This window comes from Eurosta solidaginis, chromosome 1 (assembly GCF_040869045.1).
Source record: "Eurosta solidaginis isolate ZX-2024a chromosome 1, ASM4086904v1, whole genome shotgun sequence".
Classification (NCBI taxonomy): Eukaryota; Metazoa; Arthropoda; class Insecta; order Diptera; family Tephritidae; genus Eurosta; species Eurosta solidaginis.
The window spans coordinates 132989684-133015062 of NC_090319.1; the positions used below are offsets into that span (position 1 = coordinate 132989684).

The window sequence follows — 25379 nt, forward strand, 5'->3', positions numbered from 1 at the left end:
GATACCCATGTTGTACAAAAAAATTCTAGGGTCACCCCTGGTCCACCTTTATGGCGATATCTCGAAACGGCGTCCTCCTATGGAACTAAGAATCGCTCCCTTTTAAAAATACTCATTAACACCTTTCATTTGATACCCATATCGTACAAACAAAGTCTAGAGTCACCCCTGGTTCACCTTTATTGCGATACCTCGAAAAGGCATCCACCTGTAGAACGAAGGCCCACTCCCTTTTAAAAATACTCATTAACACCTTTTATTTGATACCCATATCGTACAAACAAAGTCTAGAGTCACCCCTGGTTCACCTTTATTGCGATACCTCCAAAAGGCGTCCGCCTATAGAACTAAGGTCCACTCCCTTTTAAAATACTCATTAACACCTTTCGTTTGATACTCATATTGTACAAACGCATTCTAGAGTCACCCCTGGTCCACCTTTATGACGATATCTCGAAAAGGCGACCACCTATACAACTACCACCACTCCCTTTTAAAACCCTCATTAATACATTTAATTTGATACCCGTATCGTACAAACAAATTCTAGGGTCACCCCTGGTCCACCTTTTTGGAGATTTCTCGAAACGGCGCCCACCTATGGAACTAAGGATTGCTCCCTTTTAAAATACGCATTAACACCTTTCATTTGATACCCATATCGTAAAAACAAATTCTAGAGACAAACCTGATGCACCTTTGTGGCGATATCCCTAAATGGCGTCCACCTATAGAACTAAGGCCCACTCCCTTTTAAAATACTCATTAACCCTTTCGTTTGATACCCATATAGTACAAACGCATTCTAGAGTCACCCCTGGTTCACCTTTATTGCGATACCTCGAAAAGGCGTCCACCTGTAGAACGAAGGCCCACTCCCTTTTAAAAATACTCATTAACACCTTTTATTTGATACCCATATCGTACAAACAAAGTCTAGAGTCACCCCTGGTTCACCTTTATTGCGATACCTCGAAAAGGCGTCCACCTATAGAACTAAGGTAAACTCCCTTTTAAACTACTCATTAACACCTTTAGTTTGATACCCATATTGTACAAACGCATTCTAGAGTCACCCCTGGTCCACATTTATGACGATATCTCGAAAAGGCGACCACCTATACAACTACCACAACTCCCTTTTAAAACCCGCATTAATACCGTACAAACAAATTCTAGGGTCACCCCTGGTCCACCTTTATGGCGATATCTCGAAACGGGGTCCACCTATGGAACTAAGGATCACTCCCTTTTAAAATACCCATTAACACCTTTATTTTGATACCCATATTGTACAAACAAATTCTAGGGTCACCCCTGGTCCACCTTTTTGGAGATATCTCGAAACGGCGCCCACCTATGGAACTAAGGATTACTCCCTTTTAAAATACTCATTAACACCTTTCATTTGATACCCATATCGTAAAAACAAATTCTAGAGTCAACCCTGATGCACCTTTGTGGCGATATCCCTAAATGGCGTCCACCTATAGAACTATGGCCCACCCCCTCATAAAATACTCTTTAATGCCTTTCATTTGATACACATGTAATACAAACACATTCCAGGGTTACCCTCGGTTCATTTTCCTACATGATTATTTTCCCTTATGTTGTCACCATAGCTCTCAACTGAGTATGTAATGTTCGGTTACACCCGAAATTAACCTCCCTTCGTTTATACAAACTTTTGCACGTAATATTTTTATAGTCATAAAAAAAATGTGAAAAATCAGGAACCTTTTTACCGGCTTAATATTAACACATCACTGCACTAAAATTCAATGAGCTACAAAACTGCTTACTCGAATTCTAAAACTCTTAGTAAAATCTTGTAAATGACGAAATTTTGTCCATAAAGTTTTAAACTTAAGCTTATATTGCCTATTATGTATTGACATATATTTTTATAAAAAAATAGCGAAAATAATTTAGCTGGAGCAAAACCCTATGAAAATTGCAAAAAGTCCCTGCCCTTATATATATTTCGACCAGTGTATAAGCACAATAAATTAAATTAAACAATTAAAATCCACTAGATATTAGTTTTTAACTCATGAGAATTTTAATAAATAAGAAATATATATATTTTGGTGTAACATTTTTATTAATACGGTTAATGTCTTCCAATAGCCCTAAAATTCTTAAAAGTAAGAAATTAAAGTACTAAAATAAAAATATTGTGTTTCCGCTTTGCCAGCAAAAGCTATTTGAATTAAAATTAACGTATTTACTTCTTATAATTTTACAAAAGCATTTTGTTTCGTACTTTGTGCTGTTTGTGCATACAATGCAGGTTTGAAAACTTTTCATAAGTTGCATATATATAACCCACCTAGAAGTTTTAAAATATACACATAAAGTATAAACATATATTTGAAGTAAGATTTCTATGAGAGAAATATTAAATTAAATAGAAATTATATACATAAATGTTTAAAACTTGCAAATTCTGAGTGGGTTATAAATGGTTTATACTACACTAGCAGACCCGGAAAACGTTGTTCTGCCCTAAGTTTGGCCTATCTGCATACATTTTAATAAGCTTTTTCCGCCTAACTCTGCCCTACCTCTCTACACTTTTTCCTAATCTTTTTATTCACTCCTCCCTCCATCTTTTTCGCTTCATCTCCATCTTCGTCTCAATCTATTTCTTTCTCAGTCTCCTTCTCTCTTTCCTCTTCTCTCAAGTTGTTCTCCTTCTTCTTCATCTCTTATTTCCAGCCCCAGAGGGTGGTATTTATTATATTCCAATCCCATTCCGAGTCTCAGTCCCGAACCACTCCGAGTCCCAGTCTCAGTCCCAGTCCTAGTCCAAATCCCAGTCCCAGTCCGTCTCTGGTATACTTCCCGGAAAAAAGCATCGTAAATACTAATATAGGCAAATTTATATACGAAATTTGAGGCAAATCGAATAGGACGTATGTAAATAGGTATGTGGGTATTATTAATTCTTGTCTTTATTTCGGCTTCACATGCATATTTATCAGTTTTGCCAGCTTGATGCGGCTAAATCGAATATCACAATGAACTTTAGAGCTCTCAGCAACAGCTTTCATTTGATATCCATAATAAACACATATTCTAGGAGTATCCGGGTCCATATTTTGGCCTACATCTCGAGACCCTAGTCACTCAGCTGTGTAAAAATTACTCTGTATTATTATAGCACACATCAATAATTTTCATTTGATATCCATATTGTATAAACACATTCTAGGGGTACCCGGGTCCACATTTTGGGCTATATCTTGAGACCCTAGCCTCACAGTTATATGAAAATTATCCTGTACTATAGCACCCATCAACAGCTTTCATTTGATATCCATATTGTATAAACACATTCTAGGGGTACCCGGGTCCACGTTTTGATTTCAAGACCCGAGGCACGTAGTGAAAAAAAGGTAGACGTTGGCCGATTCTCAGACCTACCCAATATATAAAAACATAATATAAAAACACTTCCTAGGTGTATCCGAGTCCATGTTTTGGCCTATATCTCGAGACCGTAGCCACCCAGCGGTGTAAAACTGACTCTGACCTAAAGCACATATTAACAGCTTCAATTTGATACCCATAATGTAAAAACAAAACCTGGTGTTACCCTGATCCACTTTTAGGCCTATATCTCGAGACCCTAGTCACCAATAGGTATGAAAAGTACCCTGTACTAAAGCACTCATCAACAGCTTAAATTTGATACCCACAAGGTAAAAACATTGTATAGGCGTTCACGGGTCCACGTTCGGCCTATATCTCCAGACCCTAGTCACCCAGGGGTATGAAAATTATCCTGTACTATAGCACTCATCAACAGATTTCATTGGTTATTCATATTGTATAAACACATTCTAGGGGTACCCGGGTCCACGTTTTGGTCTATATCTCGAGACCCTGTCACCCAGGGGTATGAAAATTATCCTGTACTATATCATTCATCAACAGATTTCATTTGATATCCATATTTTAAAAACACATTCTAGGGGTACCCGGGTCAACGTTTTGGGCTATATCTCTAGACCCTATCCTCCCAGTTGTATGAAAATTATCCTGTATTATAGCACTCATCAACGGTTTTCATTTGATATCCATAATGTAAAAACACATTCTAGGGGTACCCGGGTACACGTTTTGGGCTATATCTCGAGACCCTAGCCTTCCAGTTGTATGAAAATTATCCTGTACTATAGCACTCATCAACAGCTTTCATTTGATATCCATATTGTATAAACACATTCTAGGGGTACCCGGGTCCACGTTTTGCGCTACATCTCGAGACCCTAGCCTCCCAGTTGTATGAAAATTATCCTGTATTATAGCACTCATTAATAGCTTTCGTTTCATATACATATTGTATAAACACATTCTAGGGGTACCCGGGCCCACGTTTTGGGCTATATCTCGAGACCCTAGCCTCCCAGTTGTATGAAAATTATCCTGTACTATAGCACTCATCAACAGATGTCATTTGATATCCATATTGTATAAATACATTCTAGGGGTACCCGGTTTCACGTTTTCATCTCAATACCCGAGGCACGTAGCGAAAAAAAGGTAGACGTTGGCCGATTCTCAGACCTACCCAATTTTATATATTAGATATACTGCTTATATAGAGATATTTTGTTTCCAGCTGGAGACTTGTTTCAGAAAAAACTATTTGAATTATTAAAAGTTCGTGAGCTTACAAATTAAGGTATTCACTTTTTACAATTATGTATCTATGTATATAAAAATATTTTGTTTCGTACTTTTGTACTTTGTGCTTTTTGTACATATACAAAAATATTTTGTTTCCAGGTAAATATTTCTTTCCTTTCAGAGAAAAAATTTTGAACTATTTGAAATTTGTCAGCTTACAAATTAAGGTATTTACTTTTTGCAAATTGTTAATAATGTTTTTTTTTACCTCGCGAAGAAGAGGGGTAATGCTTATAAAAATAACGTTCCATGAATTCCATAGTTTGGGAAATTTCTTTTGGATAATGTATATTGAAAGTAAAGTAAAATTTAATAATTTGTTGAATGCTCGCAAAAACATTGTAGTCATTACTTGTTGTAACAACAACTTTTTCGATTACTATATAAGTAACAATATTTTCATTCGACAAGTCATTTTCTGAAAAAATTACAAGCATTATTACATTTACAATTTATGTACATATATACGATATACCTTACCAAGAAATGCAATGACAGGTGCGCATGTTAAAAATTTGGCTACCATTTCATCTGTGGTGGTCCAAAGTGAATTATAATTTTTAGAATTGTATTTTTTTTTTGTAATGTATTTTCTTTTTAATATGAAAATTTTTTATAACTTACATCAAAATGCATAAATATATAACTTGTGTCTTCGCCAAAATATTTTGCAATGCCGCATACTATATATATCAATAGTATTGGATGTTTCGACCCTGTTTTTTTTACTTGACTTATTTAAAAAGCTTTCAGTTGTACTGCTGTAATTGACGGTATAGTTTCCAAATTGTTAAAGAACTGTCTTTGCATTGCATAGCAGTCCTTCATATACGCTTTTATTGATAGCTTTTCCTCACAACTGCCAGCAGCTCCGTGCATTTGTTTCAACAATTTTTATTTTCGCTTGTCTTAACGCATTCCGATAAGTTATTGGGCTGCCAATTCTTGCATGTTTGTTGCAGCAGATTTGAGCGTCTTCTTTGCTTACGAGCAAATTTTTTAGTTTCATTTCACAAGTATTACACTCGTATATCTTTAATATATATAAATTGATTTACCTACGCTTATAAATATTATTAGTAAACAACAATAATCACTTTTATGTACCAAATATTATTTAATATTAATTAATTCCCTGCAGTACCACGATTTACGTCTTTTAATCCACAAGCGTCTATTACGAATGTCTTTCGTGCATGATCGTGCGTTGTTTGAACGATTTTTGTGTGTGTTAAACTAAACATTGCAAGCAATTGTACGCAATACATTCTTACTTTGAAACATTGGCTGTGTCGTGTAAACACACTTGTTGAACTTTACATTTTGCATGCGCAAATTCGATGAAATTTACAAACTAAATGTTCGAAATTCCTTTACGATGTATACTTGTTATTATAAGAACCGCAATACTACACATAAAATGTTTAAGAGTAAAATTTAAGTTTAATTTTAAGTACACACTTTTTTGTTGAAAGGTCAACTTATTTCTTGGGTAAAATTACATGCTGTTTTTAGAGTGCTCATCTGCTTTGCAGATGCCGTTCGGAGTGAGCATAAAACAATTAGGTCCCGTCCCGCTAATTTGTAGGAAGAATTAAAAAGAAGCACAACGCAAATTGGAATAGAGGCTCGGCCCAAAATCTCTTCGGAGGTTATTGCGCTTTATATTTATTTATTTTTAAGATCGTGGGTTGGAATCGAGCTCAAGGCCTAACAATAATTATTTTATCATTATTATATTTATAATAAATTTTTTCTTAATTGAAAAAATTTTAAATTAGAATTGAAGAAAGAAAATATTTTGACAACTGCCAAAGCTCGTTGTATAGATCAATTTCGGGAACTGCTAAATTCCCTCATCGGCAACGTTTAAGCGCCGCGGCCATTCAGCTATCACAGCGGTTTTTTGTTTGTCTTCATTTTTTCTACTTCTATCTTGTTTCTTGTCAATTCATTTACACAGCGCTGCGACATCTGTTACGGAATCGATGTGAAAATTGGACTTGTTTCATGGCAATGCTGCCATAGTGTCATAATAATTGACACATTTTTTCCCGTGCTCTGGGATGTATTAACAATTTTTGTTGTTATATCGGCCTACTGATTTGTAAGATCGCGGGTTCGAATCGAGCTCAAGGCCTAACAATAATTATTTTATTATTATTATTGTTATGATAAATTTTTTCTTAATTGAAAAAATTTTAAATTAGAATAGAAGAAAGAAAAAATTTAGAAAACTGCTAAAGCTCGTTGTATAGATACAACAACTATACAACTTTTATCATGTGGTAATTACGAAGAAACTTTCGGTTTTTTCCCAATATCAATTATTTTTCTGAAGTTATTTATTAGGGTTTGGAGTCTGAGTTTAAACTCGTTAGCATAGTTTAAAATATCGTAAATATTGGTTTGTTTATTTACGTTTTTGCTTTGCAGGGTAGGTACCTAAACAAATACTAATTCATACGGTGAATAAGAATATCAAAATATAGTATTGTACTGTATGCGAAAGTGTAATAAGGTATCCACTTATTGTTGTTGTATTAACGACAAAAACACTACCCGAAGGTTTTGGGGGAGTGTTATCGATATTAATCGTCCTTTGCCGTATATAGAATCAGTACATTCCAGTAACAAAGCACCATTAAGGTACTAGCCGGACCATCTCGGGAACGATTTATATGACCACATTAAACCTAGCCCATACCGCCCCACCCCCTAGTTTCATGAGGGACTTTGGTTCGCCAGAGCCTCGCCTGCCAAATATGTTTATAATACATTATACCATAATTCCCCTCTCGTAGGTGAGGTTGACAATTGGGTTGCGGAAGATTTGAAGCTATACATTTTTGTATTGCGCTTATCAACCCCTTGAATCCCGATTTCCAATTGTCTGATTCATAAGCGTCGACAAATGAAAGTATATACTAGTTAAGTGGTCTATGGTTTTTCTCAAGTGAAGCTTTGGTGATGATATGGTGTGGAAGATATTTGTTTACCATATTTTTCATCAGCTCGTTTACGAATTCTGTGTCTCTATCAGCTTTTAATATTATATTATAAAACCTTCCTTTAGAATTAGTTGTTCCATAAAAGTTATTACTATCATTTTAGCATCTTTATTTTCAATAGGATGTGATAAAACATTGTCGATTGTTTTCTTTTCGAATGATGTCATTGTTTTGTGTTGTGATAAGCGCCCCTGTATCGGTGTTTTTTTTTTAAGTTGCTTTGTCGTCACTTGTGATTGGATTTATCTATGTTTCCCAGCTGTTGCTTGTCTTGAACGTTGCGGGTTAGTAATATTGCTCAGGAGCGTTGTTGTTGTTAATGTAGAGTGTGTTCGTTGTGATTGTCGCTGGTGGTGGATATCAATCATAGCTAGCGTTGCCAAATACCTAGATATTTCGCAATTTTCAGAAAATTTAAAATGTCTCGCCAGGAAATGATTTTTACCGGAATTTCTATAAAATCAAAATGGAAACCAATTTATTAGCTGCTACGCAACAAGAAAACAGAACAGGAACTTTGATTTTTTGTTGCTTTACAACAATTTTATACAATATGCTAGAGTCCCCGGCAGACTTTGATCTGCATATGAATTTGTTTGCTTAAATTTAAAAAGTCAGCCTCGCTTCCCCTCTTCACTTTCTATCCCATTATCTTCTACTTTACTTACATATATTTTTCTCCATATATTATTCCTTTAATCTCCCTTCCACACCCAAACCCATTCCCTCTCCCTACGAAGCTTTAACTTTTAAAATTGGTTTAACCGATCTTGAGTTATGAAGTTACCATCAGATTTTGCATTTGTCTTAATATATGTATATAAGATTAATCTATTTGGAAGGCTGCACAAATAAAAAAAAAGTGTATCAAATATTAAGCTAGGCAAAAAGATAACCCTATACTAAATCTCGAGCAAGTCATCCCATAAATACGATTAAGTACAATCTAATTTTGAGATTTTTTGGAACAGGTCGGTCCCGGTCCCCTTCCCGAAAGAAAAGTTTCCCAAATAATTATCTAGTCACGGAAGTACCCCTATACCAAATTTCAAGCAAATAGCACCATTCAATTTATTACTTAGAGTAGGTCGGTCCCTGGTCCACCTACCGGAAGGGAAGTTTTTTCAAATAATGAGCCAGTACTTGAAATACTCCTATACCGAATTTCAAGCAAATCGCACCATACATTATCTTATTTAGGAAAGTTCGGCTCTTGGTCCACTTCCTGCAATGAAAAGTTTTCTAAATATAATCTTTGTGAAAGAGGTATCGAATTTTAATAACTCCTAATCGCTGGGGTCTTAGCCAGGCAAGCGCAGGGCACGGGCACAAAACGTGCTCGATCGTTTCCTCTTCCAGCCCGCACTTCCTATATACGCTATCACTGACCAAACTTAATTAATTAATTAATTTATTTATTTATTTATCTCGTATTAATCTAGAAAATGTAAAAATTTTCACAGAGATTACAAGAAATAAAATAATTTTAAAAAAATGTTGAAGTTAAACGGTTTTATTGAAAACAATACTTACATGAAGTAATAATAATACGAAAAGCTAGAAAATAATTAGGTAGGTCCTAGGTACTAGTCATCACACTCCTTATCAATCTAGGGCGTTGATCAGACAATTAAATAAAAGCGTTGGGCGCGTGAAATTTCTAAAAATATGAGGCGTAGCATAACCTGATTAAGGTTCAGTTGGTTTTACTTATGACTATCAATAGAAATATTACGCGTCCAACGCTTTTATTTAATTGTCTGATCAACGCCCTAGATTGATAAGGAGTGTGAAGCTTTACGTATTATTATTACTTCATGTAAGTATTGTTTTCAATAAAACCGTTTAAATTAAATTTTTTTTTTTAAATTATTTTATTTTCAAGTTTTTAGTCTTTATTTAATTGCCTATTATTTCTCATTCTATTTAGTTCATTTAGTGACTCATTATTACAAGGATTCTTTCCTGCCAATTTGTTACAACCTAAGTCCTCAATACATAATCCTTCCAAAGACTTTACTCGACTCTGCGCCACGTATGCTTCTCCCGTCTCCAACTCCAAAATATGTTGATGTCACTTCTACCGGACTGTATGCAATATTTGTTCCAAATGTGAGCCAAATCGGGCATCGTATGTCGCTTTCTAATCATGTATGTATTATGTGTTCCAAATATGGACCAAATCAAATCGGACCACAAATGCGATTTTTGTGAATACCTCGATCCTTGCGCCACCTAGCGGCGATTTTTTTGATAGGTCGCTTTCTATTCTTGTATGTATTATGTGTTCCAAGCATGAGCCAAGTCGGACCACAAATACGATTTTTGTGAGTATCTCGATCCATGCGCCACCTAGCGGCGATTTTTTTCATAAGTCGCTTTTTATTCTTTATGTGTTCCATATATGAGCCAAATCGGACCACAAATACGATTTTTGTGAACATCGCGATCCATGCGCCACCTAGCGGCGATTTTTTTCACAGGTCGATTTCTATTCCTGCATGTATTATGTGTTCCAAATATGAGCCAAATCGGACCACAAATGCGATTTTTGTGAATATCTCGATCCATGCGCCACCTAGCGGCGATTTTTTTCACAGGCCGATTTCTATTCTTGCATGTATAATGTGTTCCAAATATGAGCCAAATCGGGCCACAAATACGATATTTGTGAATATCTCAATCCATACGCCACCTAGCCGCGATTTTTTCACAGGTCGATTTCTATTCTTGCATGTATTATGTGTTCCAACTGTGAGCCAAATCGGACCACAAATACGTTTTTTGTGAATGTCTCGATCCATGCGCCACCTAGCGGCGATTTTTTTCACAGGTCGATTTCTGTTCTTGTATGTATTATGTGTTCCAAATATGAGCCAGATCGGACCACAAATACGTTTTTTGTGAATGTCTCGATCCATGCGCCACCTAGCGGCGATTTTTTTCACAGGTCGATTTCTATTCTTGCATGTATTATGTGTTCCAAATGCGAGCCAAATCGGACCACAAATGCGAATTTTGCGAATATCTCGAACCTTGCGCCTCCTAGCGGCGTTTTTTTTTTTATTATTGCATTGTCATCGGGTTCTGAACTATATTCCAAGTTTCAAGCTTGTAGCTTATCGGGAAGTTCCTTAAATTTCAATTACAAAATTCGTTCACAACGGCCGTGCATGCAGCCTGCCTGTCAAATCAAGCTAAATAAAAGCGTTTAAAAAATAGACGTACTAGTATTTAATCGTAAAAACTAAAAGTTTACGTATATAAATCATTTAGTAGCGATTTAAATATGTATTTTGTGGAGGAAAAGTCCAGACCCACAGTGTTTTAAAAAGAATTAAACTCTTTTAAAGCATTAGACGCATAATTTGTTCCAACCGTGTGCAGACAGAAAGTATCGTGATTCCATAGACTCCTCTTTGGGATGTTGAAACAAATTCTGGCTAGCAGAAATGGGCATATAATCGCTCCATATATTAAGTCGAAAAAGGTGAGAGACAGAATAGAACGTCTGCTGTCTAACGACTTTAGGCTAATAAGCAGACAGCGACTACTGTAAGAAGGAATTGGGTAATTGAAGTGCAACGACCGCAAGGCAATGCGAATAAAAACATTTTGTACACGTTCAAGCCTAGTAATGTGACAATTATAGTATGGTCTCCAGATAAAAACAGCGTGTTCTAGTTTAAACCGCACAAGAGAAGTGTATAGCAATTTTAAAGTGTAAGGATCAGTAAAATCAGAGCTAAAACGTTTAATGAAGGCAAGTGTTGAATATGCCTTCGCAATTATGTAATTCAAATGGGTTTGAAACAAAAATTTACAATCGAATACAACATCAAGATCAGTAACTTCACTTAAAGTGGGTAATCGAAAACATCGATGTGGGTAGCGGACAGCGAGACTTTGAGTAGCAAACATGTGAGCACTTTTTATACTCAGCTGAGCAGAGCTCACAGTGTATGTTAACTTTGTTCGCATAATGGCAATCCGTAACGGCATAAACTAATCGAGGTAGATATAGACTTCTATATATCAAAATGATCTGGGCGAAAAAAGAAATTTATTTAGCCATGTCCGTCCGTCCGTCCGTCCGTCCGTAAACACAATAACTTGAGTAAATTTTGAGGTATCTTGATGAAATTTGGTATGTAGGTTCCTGGGCACTCATCTCAGATAGCATTTTAAAATGAACGAAATCTGACTATAACCACGCCCACTTTTCCGATATCGAAAATTTCGAAAAATCCAAAAAGTGCGATAATTCATTACCAAAGACGGATAAAGCCACGAAACTTGGTAGGTGGGTTGAAGATAAAATTTTGCAGAAACGTTACTACTATTACTATATATGTGCTAAATAAAAATTAGCTAAATCGGATGAAGAGCACGCCCACTTTTTAAAAAAAAAATTTAAGTCAAATTTTAACAAAAAATTGATTATCTTTACACTATATAAGTAAATTATGTCAACATTCAACTCCAGTAATTATATGTTGCAACAAAATACAAAAATAAAAGAAAATTTTAAAATGGGCTTGGCTCCGCCCTTGTTCATTTAATTTGTCTAGAATACGTTAAATGCCATAAGTCGAACAAAAATTAACCAAACCTTGTGAAATTTGGTAGGAGCATAGATTCTATGGCGATTATTGTTTCCTGTGAAAATGGGTGACATCGGTTGAAGCCACGCCCTTTTTTATACACAGTCGACCGTCTGTCCTTCCGCTCGGCCCTTAACACCATAACTTGAGCAAAAATCGATATATCTTTACTAAACTTAGTTCACGTACTTGCCTGAACTCACCTTATCTTGGCACAAAAAATGGCCAAAATTCGACTATGACCACGCCCACTTCATTACGAAAAATGAAAAAAATTCCATAATTCTATTCCAAATATGAAAAAAGGGATGAAACATTGGAATTCGATTCGTTTATTGACGAAAAATATAACTTTAAAAAAAACTTTGTAAAATGGGTGTGACACCTCCCATATTAGGTAGAATAACAAGAAAAAGTTCTGCAGGGCGAAATCAAAAGCCCTTGGAATCTTGGCAGGAATACTGTTCGTGGTATTACGTATATAAATAAATTAGCGGTACCCGAAAGATGACGTTCTGGGTCACCCTGGTCCACATTTTGGTCGATATCTCGAAAACGCCTTCACATGTAAAAGTAAGGATCACTCCGTTTTAAAACCCTCATTAATAGGTTTAATTGGTACCCATATCGTACAAACACATTCTAGAGTCACCCCTGGTCCACCTTTATGGCGATATCCCGAAAAGGCGTCCACCTATAGAACTAAGGCCCACTCCCATTCAAAATACTCATTAATACCTTTCGTTTGATACCCATATCGTACAAACACATTCTAGAGTCACCCCTGTTCCACCTTTATGGCGATATCCCGAAATGGCGTCCACCTATAGAACTATGGCCCACTCTCTTTTAAGATACTCTTTAATACCTTCCATTTGATACCAATGTCATACAAACACATTCCTGGGTTACCCTAGGTTCATTTTCCTACATGGTGATTTTCCCTTATTTTGTATCCAAAGCTCTCAGCTGAGTATGCAATGTTCGGTTACACCCGAACTTAGCCTTCCTTACTTGTTATATTATGATTTAACTTATTCCATTTACACCAGTCGGAAACATTGTCTATATCAGAATTTAAGCTTACCATGTCTTCATTGCTCGTAATTGTCGAACAAATCTTTAGATCATCAGCATACAACAGAAAATTTGCTTAATTGAAGCAACTGGTTATATCGTTGATGAAAATTACTATTTAAAGGCATGTCATACCAGAAGGCAGTGTCCGGTCAGAATACCCGTCATGAGTCTATAGTCCTCTATTTTTAATGATAAAAGCAAGTTGGTTAGTCTAAGTTTGTAAGACCTAAACATAATCTTCGATACTTTACAGCCCCGCGCTTGGACCGACTTGGTGGATCATGTGCACCTCGCGCCTTTTCTTAATCTCGCCCCATCTAATCCTTGAACACACACAAAAAATGTCATCATAGTCGGTCCAGTCGTCTAGGAGAAGTTCAGTCGCAAACACACGTACAGAAGAAATACATACCTACATATTTATATTAAGATTGAAACGAGTTATTACAAAACCAACATTATTTCAGATGTTTATAATGTTTCTTAACTTACGAAGTCTCTTAAACTTTAAAAAGTTTGCACTAGTTAACCGCCAAAGCGGAAAACTCGATTTAGTATTATTCTTTAGGATATATAAGGTCCATATTTGGAGAAAGCCTAAGCTTGGAGGGACAACTGTACAAGAAAAATGTAGCAAAAAAATATATAGGAGTCATCCTAAACAGTAATTTGTGGCGGCACTGTATGCCTGCAAGATGATGCTAGGATGCCCGTGTGGCCTATAACCCAAACTCTCTCATTGGGTATTGACGGCAATTGTCAAACCCATAACTCACTATGGGCTCCTTGCCTTACAGGCTGCCATATTGCTGCAGCGTCTTTCAGGCGGAAATTATAGCCGAATGCGTCACTCTTGTGAATTGCCGAACTGTTTTTATACCAATATATTAAAACAAAAATTTGGTCCTTCTTTTGAGATTTGGTCTATTTTTTCTATAACCTTTGGTCCCAAATTAAAACGTCGTGTGGCAACCGTGGAGAGGGGTTGCATATGATCCATCATGCAGGAAAGGCGTGGACAAAAGCGCAATACCTACGATATTAGACTCTCAAACTGGCTTATATTTCTGAAGAGAGAAGACTTTAGGCTCACGATGGGCATGCTAACTGGACACTGCCTTCTGGCGTCACATGCTTATAAGTTATAAGTTAAGCCTTGTCAGTAACAGCTGGTGTAGAAATTGCGAGCTGCAGGAAGAAACGGTTGGGCACGTTCTGTGTTCATGTTCTGCGCTAGCCAGGTCAAGGCTCCAGCTATTGGAGGCGGCAGAGTTGACAAATCTCGAGGCAGCAATTAAGCTAGGTTCTAGAAAACTTCTCAGCTTATAAAACGAATGATAGTTCACCTTATAAATAAAAACGTATGTATGTTCTTTATGGGCGTTCAAAGTACACAACCGATCTTCGCAAAATTTTCGGGGTAGATTCACGTGGTCACCCGGTATTTTTCTGGATATATAAAATTTTGGAAAAGTGGACGGTGCCACGCCCGGGTTTATCTGCCTCAAGCCATTGATAATTGGGTATAATTACCCTATATATTAATCTGTATCGAATTTTGGAAAAGTGGGCGGTGCCACGCCCACATATATGGGTATGTGTATGCGTCATTTATATCTGTTTTGGGCCTCGCAGATGATCTCATGAAAAACGGTGGTATAATATACATATGTATTGCAAATAGAAGAGCAAGTACCCTGCCAACCATGAGTGGATAAAAAATTGGGTAAACATATCGAGCCCTTCCCGCATTTTAAGTGTAACCAACAAAAATACAGATATTAGTTTTTTTGCTGAAAATCGATAGTTTGCATGATTTGAATCATCTCACAAATTTTTATAATAGAGAATAGTACCGTTATCAAGCTAAATCAAAAAGAAATTTTAGTGTAAGTGAATTTTGAGGTTTGTTTACTTTTTTTGTGACCGCAAATTGCTACTTACCTCAAAAGTGCTTCTCTGTGGTATCTTACGAGTAATGTTTATTTTCACTTTTATCGTGTATATTTATATTGTTCGCAAAAGCACTTGTTGCAATTGTACTGTATATGCATGATTTAAGCAACCATTTTGCAAAAAGAAAAAAATATGGCTGAAAACGAAAATATATATTTTAGTTCCAATAAAATTATTTTATTATTTTAATATGGAGATTTTACAAAATAAGGTGATTAATTATTTTATATTATCTTTAAAATAAAATAACAAAACTGTGTTTTTATACCAATGAACGATCAAGAATAACTCACTGGTGCCATATAGCGATACAGAGTCTGAAAAGACATATTCTGGGGAATTAGAAAACGAGATATGCGTTGGAACAAGAAGGTACAAGAAGAAACGAAAACTTACTAAAAGACTTCGGGGTAAAAAACGAAAGCTGTATGAAGTTAAACCAAATCCCTGCGTAGGTAAAAAGTGTGGAAACAAGTGTTGTGAAAAGCTTAGCGAGCAAGATCGGTTGGTGCTAAATGAACACTTTTGGGGCTTACGCAACAAGATACGACAAAGAGATTGGCTTCTATCGTGCATGACCGGAAATGCGTTCAAAGGAGAACATTATATAGCCTTAAAAAACAGTGGAGCTATGCATATTTCATTACCTATAACGAAAAGCGTTTAAAAGTTTGTCAGCAGTTTTTACTGAAAACACTTAATATTTCCCAAAACACGTTAATATGTGTTAGAAAAAAACACAACTCTTCAAATACCTCTTGCCTGACCAAAAAAAGACCTTTTCCCCATAATAAGTCTGACGAAATATATGTGGCTATTTCGAAATCATTCATTGAACACCTACCAGCAGTTCCTTCCCACTATTGTAGGAACAAAAGTACTAAGTTATATCTTCCACAGTACTTTCGAAACGTGCCAACTTTGTATAGGTGTTACACGCAGCACTGGATAAATACAAATCAGGAGCAAGCTAAGTTATCCCCAAGAGTTTTTCGTACCATTTTCAAAAATCAATACAATAAGGACAAATACATTATTTGTGAAAAATACAGAGAATCACAAAACCTTTTACAACAAACTGTTCCATAAAATGCATATACGGGACAGAGATAAATCAAAAGAAATTTTCTTAGAGGACCAAAGAAAAAGCAAAGAGAATGGGACGTATATCTCCGCCAACTTCGACCTTCAGAAAGTATTGAATACACCACACGGAAAAAGCGTAAACCTTTTCTATTCAAGAAAATATGCTTTTTCTAATGAAATCGTTTACGAAAACGGCACAAGTAACGGTTATTGCTTTTTATGGGGTGAATCGGCCGGAAAACGTGGATGTAACGAAATTTCCAGTGCAATTTTCCAATACTTAAATATCGCGGATGAAAGGGAGACTCATTCTGATATAAGCCTATATTGTGATAATGTGTTGGGGAGAACAGGAACAGAGCAAGCAATGATAATGTATTTCTTAGAGAAGGCTGCTAACGTAAAACAAATTAAATTTACTTACCTGTTGCCTGGGCATACCATGATGCCCGTGGACTCCATACATAGCACTATTGAGTCTTTTATTCGCGATAGAAATGGTTGGGCTCCAAGTGAATGGTATACAATTATTTCGAACGCAAGAACTATACCAGAAAATTATACATTCATTTCAATTCATAATTCGGATTTTAAATATTGGAAAACCTCTTCTCAAGCTTTGCTTCCAGCTTCAAAAAATTACGCTCCAACGTTACCTAAAAAATAGGACAATAAGTTGGATAATTTTGTTCGGCGAGGCGCCGATATTATCCATCGTGAAATATGTTTTTCGGGTACGTGTGATTTATGACACTTATTCAAAGACAACATATGGGAAAACGTATAGCAGCACTCCTCTTATAAAAAAAATTGCATATTTTCGGGGGAGTAACAGCAAGGCAGGGCTGACACTCCAACGAATAATATATCAAAGAAACCTTATCAAAATAACCAAATAAATTTTAATACCAAACTTTTTTAATTTTTATTTTTAATCAAAAATTTCAAAATACAATAAATAAAACATTTAAAAAACCTTAGATATATCTGCCAATATATATCTAGAAAAAGGAACTTATAATTAAAAATAAATTTATAATAATAATAAAACCGTGGAAACTATAAAAATTAACAAATTTATTTTAACTTTATGTTGTTATGCTGGCTCCAAGTCAGGTTTTTACAATAAAACGAAATAGTTATTTTTTTTTGATACCAATATATTTACTCTACGTTAACCGTCTTCAGGGCTGAAACTAATAATAAACATAAAAACCAATTTACAAAACAATTCAAGCATACAAACATAAAAAACTGATCCTACAAAGTACATACATTTTATTTCACGTCCTCCCTTTAAAATTTAAATTCGCTATATCTATGTATTTATCTTAACGAGCTATACAATATTTGGTTTATAAATTCTATATATGAGGGTATTCAGGTGGAAGAGGTAGATGTCTAGGAAGTAGAAGCGCGAGTGGTAGGGGCTAGAGCGTGAGTGAAGCATATATTTAAATTCGCTATATCTTCAGAACTTTTTGGAGAGGGTCTGCAATATTTTATATATATGTAGGTTATGTAAACGGATATTAAGTAATTTAGGTGGGAGGGCTAGGGGTCATGGAAGTGACCGTAGGAGTAAGAGTGGAACAAAAGTGTAAATTCGCGATATATCCGTAATTTTTTGAAGCGGATATCCAACATTTGGAGTAAAGACTCCATATATTAGGTAATTTGGTGGAAGAGGTAGATTCCGTGGAAGTGGGGAGTGGGATTGAATGAAACAAACATTTGTCTCAATACCTCTCTAATTCTTTGATGGGGGTATCCAATATTTGGTGTAAAGGTTTCATATATGAAGTAATTTAGATCGGAGAGATATACAGTGGAAGAGGAAGTAAGACTGGGAATGGAAATGAGAGTGATAGTGGGAGTGAGAATGAGACTGGAGTGGGATTAAGAATGGAAGTGGAAGTGGGAATGGGCTTTAGAGTGAGAGTAAGAGTTAGAATAAGAATGGAGTGGAGGTATAGGCAATAAGGAAAGGGCAGGAATAAGAGGAGAAATGGAAGAAAAAGTATTAAAGTTGTAGTCTTTTAGATGATATAGAGAGTGATAGAGGGAAGGGAAGTCCACTTTTCAAATACAGCGCAGGACAACGTCTGCTAGGTACGCTAGTAGTTTATAATGCATGTTGTAAACAGATGTACCGAAAATTTAATGTTTTATGAAATTCCATTATTAAATTTTAAAACGGGTTGATGACATTGTGTTGAGTCTCATCTAATGCGCAATGAAATAAAGTTGATAGAAATAGATGACATTGCGTTTTATTACTTCCTTTATACAATTTCATTTCATGTTTTCCTGCAAATTTCAGGACAAAGTTTTGCTAGGTGGTTCAGCGATCATGAAAATTAAACTACGCTAAGTAGCGCACTTAAAAAATCAAACGTCTTAGACAACTAGATGTTTGAAGTTTTGAACGTATCTCCGAGGCCAAAAGGACTAAAATACCTATAACCAAAAGTTCCTCGAGCACTATCGAGGTACTTCGAAAATCGCATGGAAGGGTTCTGGCTATCAATTTTTGTAAGTCTTGCTATTTGTTTCCAATAAGCGATAATACAAAGAAGATAAAAAATGTTAACACTTCCTTAATATTGTAACGAATTTACTTGCAATTCCCCTTATTTGCAATCTTCTGCTAACTTTCGTATCGCTAAACTGTTGAATAAATAACTCCAATATTGAATAATGGAAAAATGGCCGTTATTAAAGTACTTCACAATAACACTTATACTTTGCAACGAATAGCTTGCTTAATAACCAAACTGATTGATATCTCAAATGAAACTCTCCTCTCGCCTCTACTGTCGCGTCTAAAAAGTATAATTTCTCATTGCATACTTCCAGGCTTTTCCATTCCAGAACTTACTAGTTAGTCTCAGCTACAAAATCGTGAGCCACAACTATGTTTATAACTTCTCATTTGAGTAATACTTGCACAAATTATTGCCCTCTCTTGTGACAACTCAGATAAGATATATGCATGGGTTTGTGAATTGGTTCTCCGCTGCTCGTATACGTACATATGTGTAGACGCAATTATTGATTTGTTTATGTAGATACATAATTATTGAATTATTGATGTGAATTTACGCCACTGCTTAGCATCGGCTTGGAGATAGCAGCACCCCTTAGTTTTCTTATATTCGTAACAATATAAATGGTTCAAAAAGCCGAGGGATATGTTTTCTTAAAACAAACATAATGTTGATGAATTTTGATTTTTAAATTTTAACAGTAGCTATTGTAAATAGCTTATCAAAAACAAAACTATAAAGGCAGTGGGAAATTAATAGAAGTCTAATATCTGCTGTAAAGTGAAGTTCTTAAATTTGATGGACTTTAAGTAATTGTTCACCGAGGTTACGTAATTGCGCTCAACACTTATACCTGTACAATAAAGATAATAATATGAATAATAAATTAAAGACTTCTTATGTAATTCAAAACCTAAGGTTAGGTTAGAGTGGCCACCGGTGCGAGCACCAGTGCACTTAGGCCCAAAAAGTTACCACGTGGATCTCTACTCAAACCAACAGGTCGATACAGCAAACGTCAGAAACGTGTTAGGTTCCAACTTAGCCAGATCACAAATATCGTCAAAGAAGGGAGATCCCAGATATTTCTGCCTCTTGTGCCAAAGCGAAGGACAATCGCACAGAAAATGCTTGACTGTTTCTATATCCTTTTCGTCTTTGCAGCTCCTGCGGTAATCATTATAGGCAGCACCCAGCCGTTGTGCGTGCCCCCCGATTGCTATGTGGCCGGTTATAAGTCCAACCACCAGAGATATGCCCCCTTCCAAGAAGAAGGAGACTTCTTTGCGTCTCGCATCTGCGTTTATTTGAGGTATGGGTAAGAACACGTTTTCTTAATAATGCGAGTCAAATAGCATGTTCACAGTTTGCTCCTTTTGCCTCCTTAACTTTATTTATTCATTTTAACTTACTTATTTTAATATAAAAACCTGATTTTGCATTTACCAATATTTTCCCATAACTTTTCACGATTTTTAATTTTTTGTATAACAATAAGGATGAGTTATCAAATAATCGATAACTGTGACATCATCACATTTCTAGTCTTAAATCGTTCTCTTATCGAGTTCTAGCCTAGTTATCTAACCTTGTTTTCAATAACGAAGCATTTGAGAACTACATTAGAATTCTAATGTAAAAACACCGTATTTCTCTAATTTTAGAAACTGTGTGTTGCTTTCAGCAAACACAAATGTTAATGATTCGTTGAATGATAGCTTTTTGAATGGCCTGTCCTTTCAGGCGGTGTCCTCCTACCATCTTCAGCGCAACCTTTGTGACTACTTATTACTTATTACACATTCCTCCTAATTGAACCAAACCCTTAATTTTCCATTGATTAACTGTACTGTCTTAGACTTGTTTCTCAACTTTTTATTTTGCAATTTTTTTAAATGCTTTCTTTTCATCCACAGAGCTCATCAGTCATGGAAGCAGCCTATTCTTGTCACTGGTATGATGGCTCCGAGGAGGCCAAGACTTTTGTTCAAATTGTTTGCCAGCAATGCCAAAAGGCGATGTCCATATCGGGAGCTAAGTTCTTCACAGTCTCGTTGGATTTGTTTGCATCGGTATGTTATGTGTGGACCCGATTCGGTTCATGCAAAAAAAAAAATAAATCCTCTCACAGGAAAAATTACTTAGTAGAGAAACAGCGGGTTTTTTGCGTAATATGGGCATCATTCGTAGTGTTGTTCCGATACCATCTTTTACTCGATACTAGTAGCACGATAACATCTGAAGAAATTTTAAGCCGAGCTTCTCTTCCAATAGGCATCGTGCTCCTTTAATTTTTCCCACAAATGCCGACACCGAACGGCATTTGCAAGGCAGACGAGTTTTCACCGAGAAGCTTTTAATGGCAGAAATACACTCGGAGTGCCCGCCCGGCTTAGATACGTTTTTCAAATTGAAAAAAACTTGTTTCTAAATTTTTGATGTTGCTTTGCCCGGGGACTGAACCCAGGACGGCGGCCGCGATACTGGTACTCATTTAAAAATATCGAAAATGAATTGATATTAATAGTTAGTTGCAAAATTATAGATGGCACTATCGATAGTATTAAGAATTAAGACCACAGATAGTTTTTTTAAAAACCACCAATGATTTTGTGTACTGTCGAAAGCTTTACTAAATTGGGCTGTAGATTTTACTGACTGGCAAGGCCTTGACATATTAGCACGTTGTAAATTTTTTTATATTTTTTTGTTATGCTTGTAATTCATAAATACCACTTAAGAACTAATTGCCACCCTATGCCTTTTTTAATTGGCTGGTAAATGTTCAAAACCAAGAAAACTCACATCTACACAAAAACACACATTGATTTTTGAAAATCGAACGCACTGAGATTAACGCCCCGATTCTGAGCGTTACCGGTAAAATAGTACGCAGAACATTATATAACCGAATATCGTTACCAGTTCTTTTATCCGCGATTCTGGCCCAAGTGGCAACGCTGTCATCACCGAAAAACTCACCAGTGTCTGTGGAGAAATTGGAAAGGTAGTTTTCTTCGCTTTCACGGTTGCCACTTTGGTCCATTTGGACCAAAAATGGTCCCTTCCAACCCCATTTGGTCCGCTGGTCACTTTTCTTCAATTTTTGTCCTTTTTATGCAGTATACACGATTGGTACTTTTCTTTCTTTTTCACTCAGGTAAAAATTCACAATATTGCCCAAAAATTCGCCTCACTTTCGTTAGCCCCCATATAAAAAATTGCTCAGTCAATAAAATGTACCAGAAAAATAACATTTCACCTAGGATATAATTTATGCCAGGCTATAAAAAGAAAAATGTTGGCAAACACATTGTAGTTAATTGTTGATGAAATAACCGACTAATCAACAAAACTCTTGTTTTATAATATTAATATCGGCTAGATATTTCGATGGGTTATACAACACTATGTAAAATATATGAAAATAAAAATTGCTTCTCGCCTAGCATAGCTTATAGCGAGCATTCTGCCGTGAGCCTAACACTTTCAAAACTTACACAAGGAAATTCTATGCATTACTTCTCGTTTGGCACGTTGATATTTAAATCTTTCTCATCCAGCTCAATTAGTTCAAGGAATTCCAGGACTATTGTGGTGTTAAGCCACGCAAAGTAATTGAAAATTAAGTATCTTGGCACAAGAAATATTTTAACTCGAAGACAGAAAGAAATGCAAAAGAGATTTGATTTCGGAACAAATGTTTTGTACAAAATTATTCCTATACGTGCTAGCAGAACCCCTGAGGCCTGGGATCAAAACTCACACTTACTGAATCTAGGCTCTGATATGAAGTTTAGACGTTAAGGGAAAAAGTAAGCATATATAAAAATAGCGCTAAAAAATTGCCTAGTTTCTTTTATTATTTACTGAGTTTTCCACATACATAGTTCGGCCACACCAGAACGCAAATTTTGAACCGTTTCTTACTAAAACCTAACTGCACTATATATTTTATTTCATTGCAATCTACAACATAATTATCGAACCAAGAGCTTTGTGACCAAAACTAAGTTCACAACGTTTGGTTGGTGAAAGACATAGACTTATCATATGTCAAAATATAGTACCATTTTTGGTTGCATGTACATATATTTGTTTGCTCAGCTTGAATTATAGGAAAGTCTTCACTATGTTTAGTAAAATTTTATATAGAAACATCATAAAATTTTGTATTTTATAATAATAAAATAAAACAAAAATTTGGTCGTTTTTTTCGATGAATTTTGGTCCCAATTGTAAACATGGTGTGGCAACCGTGTTCGCTTTACCGAAAATGTCTCACTTGTAGATACGAGGTTAACGAATAAATGGGACGATGTGTATGTATATGCATATTATGCATGATAAGTTTCTACATAGGTATATTGTAATTTATTCTGTGAAATTGCATAATGTAAACAAATATCGGAGCGTTAATGTGAATAAAACCAAAACTAGAAAAATATGTAAATAGTTTCCGTACGTCAATAATAAAACGCTTACATATAAAGGTGTGCTCACTGTCCCGACTTGGTAATGTGGTAAATTTTTACGGCCGTTTTCTTAATGTACGGTTCAGCATCTTACCGACTCTTAGGGCCGATTTCACCAACTTGACATAACTTAGTTAAGTCATATTTTTTAATTTTTCTGTTTCACCACCAATGCTTAGGTGAGTCACAAATTAGCCTACCTATCAGCTGGCTTATTCTCGACTTTAAACAGTGTTGCTGTAGTACAAATTTTGAGTCGAATTTATTAGGAGTATTGATACTTATTTCATTATGCAAATATAGCAACGCCGCTATTGTGTCAATTCACTGTTAGTGAAACCGAAAAAAACTTACCCTCAAATCTGGGCTAACTTAAGTTGCAACTAAGTTTTATCCTAACTCGAGTTGGTGAAATCGGCCCTTAGTCGACAGTTTGCTAAAAAGTAGTTTTCACAATGTCCGATTAGAGAGAAACTCGTCGGTTAACAGTTGCTAAAGTTGACCGCAGGATGGGTTGCGGTAAACTATTAACCGAAAGAAAAGAGACAGCTATGGATAATGTAAACAAAAATCAGCTTTTTGTTGATATTGCGACGAATATTAGTATCACTATGAGATATCACCATCACTAAGCCGATACTAAGCAGTATGTACATAAACAAATCAATCATCATATACACACACATACAAGGCGACAGAGAGATACTCACCAACGCATTAGTATTACTCACATATACACATGCATATGGATACAAACTAGAAATATACATGTATATAGCTAATTACAAGTAAGAGATATGTACAGCAGTTCTAGCAGGCGAAACGTTTAGACTGTAGTAGAAATATGCGAATGAAGCAGCAGAGAGTATAAAAGAGCGCAAACTGAGCAATCATTAATCAGTTTGATTTAAGCACACTATCAGTTGCGAAGTGAAGTTTAATTGCGAAGTACTCTTAAATTAATCTAATAAAGACCATTTTTTAATACAGAATACTGAAGTGTTTTATTCAACAGTTTAGCGATACGAACATAAGCAGAAGGTTGCAAATAAGCGGAATTTCTCTAAATTCGTTAAAATTGGTGTCAGAAGAGGAATTGTTGAAAAATTGAAAGATTTGCGAATACAACTTGGAAATGGCAAAGTTAAGTGAAATAAGGATCCAGCAACTGAAAAAGGAGTTGGAGGACCGTGGATTGAATACAACCGGCAATAAGATCGAACTTCAAACACGGCTACGAGAGGTAATTGAGTTGGAAGGAATTAATGTGGACGAGTATGTCTTTTATCCTGATGTGGAAGAGTCAGCGACTAAAATTGAGGTGAAGATAGAGACTCCGAATCCATTGGCAAGTGTCTACACTAACGCGATACTAGCAGAGTTGAAGCAAATGTTGTCACAAATATCAACCGAAATCTCTTCAAATGGAAGAACGGAAGACGTATATGTTATCCCACCTGGAATCGCAGGAGACACGTATAACGTCCAATATGGAAACACAACTAGAATCCTAGGAGAAGCGTATAACGTCCAAGATGGAAGCACAGGAGGCACGTATTTCAGAAATGACGTCGCAAATGTCAGCTCAACTGGAAGACCAAAAGACATATATGGCGTCTCAACTGGAAGCGCAAGAGGCACGTATATCTGAAATGTCGGCACAAATTTTGGAACAGGTATCATCAAAACTGGAAGCGCAGGATGCAAAAACGGCTCAATTTCAGGCAGAAGTCGGTGATTTAAAAGGACGTATGGAGCAGTTACAACTAAATCACCCAGCTTTTCCAGCGAGCAACCCGAAGGTAAAAACTCCATCTTTTGACGGCTCTGTTCCTTTCCAGGTCTTTAAGCTTCAATTTGAGAAGACATCAGCAGTGAACAACTGGAATGCTGAAGATAAAGTTGCTGCACTGTTCG

The 25379-nt window shown here is 36.0% G+C and overlaps 1 protein-coding gene across 9 annotated transcripts in view; it reads left to right on the forward strand.

Annotated features, from left to right (window-relative positions):
* Orco (odorant receptor co-receptor) overlaps positions 1–25379 on the forward strand; it is a 1419553-nt gene that overhangs the window by 937777 nt on the left and 456397 nt on the right. For 8 of the 9 annotated variants that reach the window (XM_067759839.1, XM_067759840.1, XM_067759838.1 and 5 more), the window contains one exon: positions 20904–21059. The exons of the other annotated variant lie outside the window; for it this stretch is intronic. In XM_067759839.1, coding sequence (XP_067615940.1) covers positions 20904–21059 — 156 coding nt within the window. The remainder of the gene's footprint in view (positions 1–20903; positions 21060–25379) is intronic. 9 annotated transcript variants of the gene reach the window in all.